Source organism: Bidens hawaiensis, unplaced genomic scaffold (assembly GCF_021521415.1).
Source record: "Bidens hawaiensis isolate Kalapana, Puna unplaced genomic scaffold, B.hawaiensis_p1.1 tig00033226_1, whole genome shotgun sequence".
Taxonomy (NCBI): Eukaryota; Viridiplantae; Streptophyta; class Magnoliopsida; order Asterales; family Asteraceae; genus Bidens; species Bidens hawaiensis.
In genome coordinates, this window is record NW_027495698.1 from 76,442 (window position 1) to 86,372 (window position 9,931).

The 9,931-nt window shown below is 34.7% G+C and overlaps 1 protein-coding gene across 1 annotated transcript; it reads left to right on the top strand.

Annotated features, from left to right (window-relative positions):
• Positions 1 to 4,224: 4,224 nt before the first annotated feature.
• On the top strand, positions 4,225 to 6,634 carry LOC143584682 (fibrillin-5, chloroplastic-like). Its single transcript, XM_077066680.1, has 6 exons — positions 4,225 to 4,622; positions 4,701 to 4,823; positions 5,914 to 6,012; positions 6,090 to 6,134; positions 6,210 to 6,283; positions 6,368 to 6,634. The coding sequence occupies exons 1-6, from the start codon at positions 4,266 to 4,268 to the stop codon at positions 6,450 to 6,452; spliced, it is 783 nt and encodes a 260-aa protein (XP_076922795.1). The 5' UTR covers positions 4,225 to 4,265; the 3' UTR covers positions 6,453 to 6,634.
• The last annotated feature ends 3,297 nt before the right edge of the window (positions 6,635 to 9,931 follow it).

Consider the following 9,931-nt stretch of genomic DNA (forward strand, 5'->3'; position numbering starts at 1 on the left):
ATCTTTCAATGTTCCATCTGGATTATGCTTTATAGTGAACACCCACCTTCATCCCACGGGTTTTTTACCTTTTGGAATGATACATTTTTCTGATGTGACATTTTTCCTTAGGGCATCCATTTCTGATTTCATGGCCTCTCTCCATTTTTTCGATTTGAGTTCTTGCTCAACAGTGGTTGGAGTTTCTTCAGAGTACAGAGAGACAACAAATGACTTGGCTTCTTGTGATTGATTCCCCTTGGCAGTATTTTCCATGGGATATTTTGAACTTCGAACTTCTTTTTCAGTAGAGTATCTTTTTAGAGGAACCCCTCTGTTTTCCCTTGGAGGAAGAGCGTATCTTCCAATTGTCTCTGTTGCAACTTGTTCAACATGCTCTGTATGTTCAGTTGTTGTCTATGATGTTACTGTTTCAACATGCTCTGTATGTTCTGTTGTTATCGGTTCTGTGTGTTCCCCTGTTATCTCATTATAATGGTTAGAATATACAAGGAATTCAGGGTTCATAGTATTTCTTACCTCAGGTATCAAGTTGGATGGAGTTTCTTCAGTGGCACTTTGCTCCGCAGATTGTGTGGTTGTGTTTGAAGGTGACTGGTTTAAAGTATTGTGCTGATCTTCTGTTATTACTTCTTCGAACAATGGAATTAGCCAACTCAGAGTGTATATACATTCACTTTCCCCCTGACAACTGAGTTGGGTGTTATAAAAGTATTTTGTTTCAAGAAAGTCATAGTTCATTGTGGTGAACATGTGACGAGTTTTTGGGTTACAACACCGATAACCTATTTGATCGATCCCATATCCTACAAATACACATTTCTCAGCACATGGGCCGAGTTTGTTTCTATTGATTTTTAGTATGTGGACAAATGCAGTACAACCGAAGACTCTTCGTTCAAGTGTAAGAGGAAGAGGAATTTTGGCAAACTTGGATAGGCAATCTAAAGGAGTCTTAAACTTGAGAGCATTGGTGGGAAGTCGAGTCAGAAGGTAGACAGAGGTTGCAACTGCCTTAGACCAGAATGATGGAGGCACTTGGGATTCAATTATAAGTGCCCGAGTTATTTCAAGAAGAATACGAATTTTTTGTTCAGAAACACCATTGTGTTCACGGGTGTGAGAACAAGTGGTTTGATGAACTAATCCTTTGGTTTGGCAGAGATGTTTCATAGATGTATTGACAAATTCCCCCATTATCAGATTGAAGGATTTGAATTCCCCTTTTGAATTGAGTGTAAATCATGGCATAAAATATGGTAAATTTCTCATAAACTTCGGATTTGTTTTTCAGAAAATATACCCATGTCATACGAGTACAATCATCCACGAATATTAGGAAAAATCGAAAACCTTGCCCCTTTAATGGGAGCAGGACCCCACATATCAAAATTAGTGAAAAAGGCAAATCAACTTTTGTATTGCTAGGTTTGAAAGATTTTCGATGGCTTTTGGCAAGAAAAGAAGTTTCACAATCTATTTTACCATTTGAAGAAAGGAGTTTCGGAAACAAAATATGTGAATAACCATGCTTCTCGGTTTTCAGTTCCATGTGCCAACATCACAGTACCAAGTTGAGCCACCTCATCCACATAGTATAATCCTTGGCGCTCAGTACCACGTCCAATAATCACATTCGTCCTGATATCCTGTAAGATGCAAAAGGTAGGGTGCATTAACTGTGCAGTTTAATTTTTTGGTAACATGACTAACTGAGAGCAACTTGTGTGACAAGGATAGAACATAAAGGCAACTTGACAATGTCATAGTTGGTAAAATTTCAATTGTTCCTCCTCCTTGTACTTCCATCGTTCCTTCGTTTGCGGTATGAATTTGGGTCCTTTGAGGCTTTGTCGTTGAACTCATTTCCGAAAGTTCAAATGTCATAGTGTTAGTGACACTAGAATCAAATATCCACGATGCACTACCATGACGACACAAGGCCAAGTTCAGCGGCGGCGACCGTAGCACAACACTAACAGCAGTGTCCGACGATGACGGCGGCGGCACTGGGTTACGTGCTTCAGCAGCGGCGGTTGTGGAGACACGGGGTTGGGTTGGAGCGGTTTCCGTGCTGTTTGGTGGTTTGCCAGTTAGTGATGGCTCAGGGTGGATTTTGTTTACCGGCGGTGACGGTAGGAAGAAGATGAACACTGTGTTTTCTGAAGCTTTTGTACAGGTAAGGTTTTTAATTTTTTTTTTTTTTTTGGAGTTTGATTTTTGATTTGAGTTTGGGGAGTTTTGGTTTTGGTTGGGATTTTCGGTTTGAGATTGGAATTGCTTTCAGATAGGTTGTAGATGATGAGCGTTTTCCAAGAATCAGAAACACCGCTCTGATATCATGTTGTCGTGAATAGATGAAAAAGATGATTGAATTGTAATTTTAATTGATAATTAATCTATTACATACAGACCCTTAGTTTTTAGACCAAAACAGAAACTAAATATGGATACAAGAATAATTAAGGGGAATAATCAAAGGCCGGGAATCTGGATCGCGAGCTGTAAAGTGGGAGATGAGGTTTGACTGGTCCCAATATTTTCCAAATATACTTTATTTTCTAACATTAAATATATTTAAAAAACATTAATTATACCAAATATAAAAATATAAATTCACGTCACTACTGCACATCAACATTAAAGAAAATATAAAAAGATTTCCTTATTGAAACCAAATTAAACCAAACCAAACCAAAACAAAACATGCTAAAACATTTAATATAATAAAATATAAAATTTGAATGATTTAATTTGGGGACAATTCCCAAAATAGTCCCCTAGAAGAGAGAGATTCCATAAATAGTCCAAAAGTTTTTGCATTCCCAAAATAGTCATTCGAAATCTATCTCTCACGTGAAATTGGGATTCGTGACATGAGATTTGGTTGTTGTATCATAGAGTGACACGTGTCAATTTAAAGATAAAGTTTCAGAGAAATCTGTCTCGTCTGATAGTTTTGTAGTCAAAATAGTTTTCTGAAAAACCATTGTTTTGGAATAAAAGTTGTCCGTCACGCGAGGTTTCAAAAAAGATGATTTTCGCGCTTTTTTGAAATTCATCTCCTCGGACGCATTTCAAATGAATTTCGTCAACTACGTGAAATTTAAAAAAGTAGGGAAAAAACGATACTTTTTCAGTGAACATAGTCTTGTCTGATGATTTTCAATAAAGTAAAAAATGATTAATTTACAGAAAAGTTTAAAACAAATGATAATTTTGCTCTTAATTTTATCTCCTCTGTTGATTTTCATTAAAGTTTAAAACAAACCCCCACCCACCTTGTTCTTCCACTTCTCTTTCCAACGATTCATCTTCATCAAAACCCCAAAAACCTCACATCCTTTTTTGTTGAAACCGATTGTTGGACCACCAGGTGATTATTACATATTAAATCCGACAAGAAAGCATATCCCCATGGATGACCCTTTGGTGGAGCCTTCCGAAGGTGATACTAAACCACAAGAAAAAACCAATGATGATGTTGAAAAAACCATTCAACATGACGAAGACATTCAACATGATGAAGCCATTCAACAAGACCCAATTCACACGAAAAGGATAACTTTCATATTAAAACCATCGAAAAAGATGAGTTTCATATCAAAACTCATCGGATCTGACAACTCTAATTTCAACGCAAAAAAACATGAGTTTCATATCAAAATTTATTTTTTTGTAACATCTATTCTTTTTATGCAAAAACCGATTAATTTCATCAAAAATCTATCAAATATACATACTTTGTAACAAAATCTATCTTTTCTGACAACACGTCTTTTTATGCAAAAGAAAAACGAAATTCAAGCGAAATGCGTCGGACGCGACGAATTTCAAAATACCGCAGAAACCGATGACTTTAAAACCTCACGTGACGGACAACTTTCATTCCAAAACAATGGTTTTTCAGAAAACTATTTTGACTACAAAACTATCGGCCGAGACAAATTTCTCTGAAACTTTATCTTTAAATTGACACGTGTCACTCTGTGATACGACAACCAAATCTCATGTCACGAATTCCAATTTCACGTGAGAGATAGATTTGGACGGACTATTTTGAGAATGCAAAAACTTTTGGACTATTTATGGAATCTATTTTGAAATTTCCCCTTTAATTGGACCACTTGTTAAACTTAAATAATTTAACTGAAACATTTTTAAAACTTATAAAATACCCAAACTAATTTCTTCAGTTAGACGTAACCGAATATATCACTTTTATAAATCCTGAAAATCTTTAGAAAATTTCCAGAGAAGCAAAAATGGCAACACAGCTTCTTCATCCCAACATCTCAACTTCCCACTTACTTCCTTCCAAACCAACAACACTTGGAAACATAACCAGACCTCAAACCCACAAACACTTGACTCCATCCAGATCCAATTTCGCCATTAAAGTTGCAGAAAACCAAAGCTCTAACCTAACAACCAACCAACAACAAGACCCATTAACAACCCCAACTGTCACTCATCTCAAAGCACAAATTAACAATGCACTCCAAGGAATCAATCGGGGCATATTTGGGATACCCAGTGAGAAGAAATCGGAAATTGAGGATATGGTGAAGGTGTTGGAATCTCTGAATCCGAATCCGAACCCGACTGTTGATCTTGATAAGGTCAGACTATTTGATAATTATTAATTAATGTATGCTCTATTTTTTATGTTTTATTAAATTGAGTGTGTTTGTTTGTAGTTGGTTGGATGCTGGAAGCTGGTGTATAGTACGATAACGATACTGGGATCCATAAGGACGAAATTGGGGTTGAGAGATTTCATCAGCTTGGGGGATTTCTTGCAGGTTATTGATGTTGCTAAGGTACTTGCTTCTTGTGAATATCATCTTGCTTGATCCTCAACCTCTTGTTACTATTATCTTCTTTCTTTCTTTTTTTTCTCTTTTTTTAATTTTCAGTTTTGCAATTTCAATTTCTTTTTTTTTTTTGGGTGGATATTCCATTTTTATACGTTTTGCTAAAATATTTTGTATAAATGGGCTGAGCCCGAATTAAAACCGAGTTCGTCTAAACTCGAGCTTAGCATTTTCTTTAACCTACGAGAATGAGAGCCCAACACTTCTTGAGTTTTATTTTCAAAGTTCAAGCTCGGCTTGTAAATATTTTACTAGTTCGGACTTGTTTATTAATTAATTTATATAATTCATAAGAATTAGGCAAAGTGTTTGTTCCTGAACGACGAAAGTTATATTTATTTTTATCAATTTTATATATATTGTGATATATTTTTATTTTCAATATAATTTTTTTATAATTATATATATACTAACTATCATGTCATTATGTAATTAATCGATGGTAATTATCAATTTATCATTATGTACAATATTTAATATACTAAACAAAGTATACAACTAAAAGTATATCTGTTTTAGGTGTAAATTTGTACGGAATTTATGTTGTAATAAGACACTTGACTGGCCGGTGACCACCTAACTCGACCATTTTGGTGATACATTATGACACTATGATAACGAATATCAAAATAACCATTATTATAATATAAAGGAATAATACTTTTAGTTGAAGAGTGATAACATGAATATACTGATAATCAGTATCCTAAAAGTATAATATAATTACAACAATAAAATAATTAAATTCGTAGCTTTTATGTATATATAGCCACAACTTATTCACAATGTTTTCATAAGTGAACCTGTCTAAAAAAACTAAAACGCATGATAAATAAGTATAACTTTTTAAAATATGTATAACTAATCTAAAACAAAATATGGGACTACCTTATTATTTTTTAAATGGATTTAAAATATTAATAAAATATGAATATGATATGATATGATATGATTGTGCGTTTATTATACATTTATGTTTAATTTAGAAGCTAGAAATGAAGATATTGAAATATTAACTTTGATGGTAAAAATGGAGGGGAAAGCAGTTAATGTGATCATGTTCAATGCGAGAGGACTCAACTTATTCAGTGGAAAGCTTGTAATTGAGGCCTCCTTCACCATTTCTTCCAAATCAGTTAAGCCTCCCTTTTTTCTTTGTTTCTAAAAGAAAAAACAAAATTCAAATTTGATTATATTTCACATATTTCTCAGAGAGTCGACATTCGATACGACACCTCAACTATTGTCCCTGATCAGGTATTCATCTCATTGTCTTTAGAACTATTATGAAGTGTGAGTGTATATACTTTTAACGTTTTGTACTACACACAGCTCATGAATATGTTTCGTAAAAACTATGATGTTCTCCTCGGTATATTCAACCCTGATGGTTGGTTAGAGATTACGTATCCTTCTCTTTTAACCGCTCTACCACATATATGTTGTTTTTTTTATGAAATCTTGTTTTTAACCTTGATTTGTTGTCAAAGATATGTGGATGAAACACTAAGAATAGGGAGGGATGATAAAGGCAATATCTTCATACTTGAGAGATCAAATCAAACCTATCCATGAGAAACTCCTGGTTTGCCGGTTTCAGATTCGACATCTGCAATTTGTTTTTTTTTTTGTTTTCAAGCCGGTATCATGTAATAAGTAAGTTCTAACGTATTATATAATTTTCATCGAGGAAGGTCGAATTCGTCTAGTGTAAAGACAGGACGCAAACACATTAATTATATACCAAAATGCAAAGAAAGGTGGTTTAATCTTGATATGTAAAACGGAGCCATGTCACCACGTTCATATAGCGAATTCACTATGTACCTCAAAACGAATAAAATATTGTGTGTTATTTTCTTAGATTTAGTTGATAACCAAATAATAATGTTTAAATTGAGAGAGCAATTGTGTTTACCAATAGTCTTGGAATTCAAAACCTTTATAATATTATAAATAGTAATCTTAATCACACTTTTTTTAAACGATCAATAAATAAAGCTCGGGTATTTGGGGTAACTTAAGCTGACCATCTACTATCTGAGAGAAACCCGTCATTCAAAGGCTCACTTCGGTAAAACCAGATTATCATTGGATTCAAACTTAAGATCATGCATTTTATAGCTTAAATCTTCACTTTCCTTTCAATACTGTTGAGCTAAAATTCAATGGCAATCTTATACCGATTATTTTTATTGCTACCAATCTTCTTGAAACTCGTTAGCATTTATTCTTTAAATTATATAATTAGTATTTATTCTTTCCCATGTGCTTTTTTGTGTGTTAAATCTTATACTAAATTTATCATTACAAATCTTATTAAACCATACCATTCAAAAAGGAACACGTCTATTCAACACATCTTGTTATGAATTCTTTTTCTTGGTATGATTCTGGTTACTTTGTTAGGTTGCTTTTTTACATGTGTATTTAACACATTTTTTATTTTACCAAATGACTAGCGCCCAATGTTATTAGGTACGTGGTCAAAGCCTTGGACACCTCTGACTATAGGTGATCAAATCGGGTTGGTCAAAGGAACCGGAACCGGTTCAGAACCGGTTCCATTAGTCAACATCACTGTTTAAACCGGTTCCATGGTCGAACCGGTTAGGGAACCGAACCGGTTCCCCAACCCTTGGACCCGGAACCGGTGGAACCGGTTCTGACCGGTTCCTAAACCGGTTCTTACACTGTAACCGGTTCCAACCGGTTACAGTGTAAAATATTATTTTTTTTTTCGTTTTTCGTTTCCGCTGCTTGTGTAGGTGATGATTTGTGTTCTTCTGATTTCTGAAGAGGCTCATGCTACTTTTGTTGTTCACCCACAGAGCAATGTTAAACAACATATTGAACTTAATGCTATGAGTGTCAGCGTGTTTGAATTGATTAGTCTGTATCGTGTATCGTGTAATGGTGAACTTAAATCTGTATCGTGTTACATTTGTTGAGTTTGCTATGTATTATAGTCTTTTGGCTTACGCAAGTCAAATGCTGAATTATAATCAAGAGCGGTGTTATACGATTCGTATTTGTATAACATGTTAAATAAAAAAAACAATTAACATAAAATTCATTTTATTTACTTTAAGAAGTTCAAAAAAAAAGGTTACATGTTTTAAAATATTCAAAAACAAACTAACAAAACATTAAACTTATAAATATAAAGTTGTGACAAATTATTTCTAGAAAAGCCTTCTTGTTCGTCGTAATTATTGAGTGGCGACTTATTCATCAGAATTACTTGTAGAAACGCCTTCTTGTTCGTCGTGCACTCGAACATCAAGTGGTGTTTCGTCTTCCAGAGTGGTTACGTGTTGAACACGATCGATTGAGTCCAAGTGATCCTTCAAGCAAATGCACATCTCCACCGACTCCGAATTCAGTCTTGTTCTTCTCACCGATATTACCCTGCCACTAAGAGAAAAAGCAGATTCCGAAGCTACCGTAGAAGCTTGGGCGGTTAGTAAATCACGGGCCATGGTGGCAAGAATCGGAAACTCGGTTTCCTTTACCTTCCACCAAGCCAAAACATCAAAAGTGCCATATTCCTCTTCGGATAAACCGGTAGAGAAATCATATGCACTATACCTTCCTAGTTCGCTTGAAGGGGTGTTACCCCTTTGTTTTTTAGCCGTTACGTTGCGAACGGTGTTCATAAGGCTAATCATGGGGTCTCGTACTCTAGTAGCACTTGAACTTGATGAAGACCCCCCCGGCGTAGGCATGTGTATGTTTGACCCATATTTATTTATATAAAAGTCATACATAAATTTAAAATTCAAGTTAAAATCATTTTGTGCCTCTTTTGAAAAGTTTGGGTCAACTTCATGCATATCTAAGGCTGAAAAAATTTCGTCTATCACACATTCAACCCCCGTAACATTTAACATTGGGTTTAAAGCGGCGGCGCAAGTAAAAATCGGTGGCAATTCAAGAAAGTATTTTTTTAATTTAAACTTCATTGGTAATATGATGTTTGAAAACATTGGACTTTTATTTTCAAATTCTTTAAGATTGTTAACGATTAAAAATAACTCCGAAAGAACCAAGGGACTTGTCGGATAATACGTTCCCGATAGTTTTGTAGTTGATGTTTTAAAAACTTCAAGAAAAGTCGATAAGTCATTGATAATTTCCCATTTCTCATTTGAAAAGGGGATTGCCAAATCATTCTCGGCAAGACTAGAATGAAACATTTGTAAAGTTTCTCTTTGTTTCAAAGCACTTTGAAACATTATGCAAGTGGAATTCCATCGATGAGGTACATCCCAATTAGCTCCCAAAGCTTTTCTTCCCGTATCTTTACAAAATTTTCTATAATCCATTTGTCTTTTTTTACTTTTCTTAAAAACTTCATGTAGCATTACTCTAAAATCGTTTATAACCGATGTAACCTCATCCGAAGCAAGTCCGTCTTGCACGATTAAATTAATGATATGTGCAACACACCTTGAGTGAAAAAATACACCATTGCAAATCGGCGTATATTTTAATTTTAATTTATCAACCGCCGATGTATTATTCGACGCGTTATCAAATGCAATTGAAAATATTTTATTTTCTAGTTTATAAGTTTTTATAACATAATCTAAAATTTCAAACAAATTATCTCCCGTATGTGGATACTCAAAGAGTTCGAAAGCAATGGTGCGTTTCATCATTTCCCACGATGACGGGTCAACCCAATCAGCGGTGACACAAAGATAAGATTCAGGTAGACCATGTGGAGCCGACCAAATGTAACACCCCGTAACCGCAGCGGAAACGTACACGGGATGCAACAGACACATCTGATATCAACAGCATTGCTTATAAAGAAAATACCACTACATTAATTTATAACATATTACATTGTTGCGAGTTTCATTACTGTCTAGGTGTTACACACATATTTTACCGATAAGACATTAATAATTTCATTACAAAACATAGAGCAGCAAGCTTCCAACAGGTAGCACAGATAGTTAAGCACATATCAATCATTCCAACTTGGGCATACCTAGAAAACATGTAAAGAAAACGGGTCAACTACGAATAGTTGGTGAGTTTCA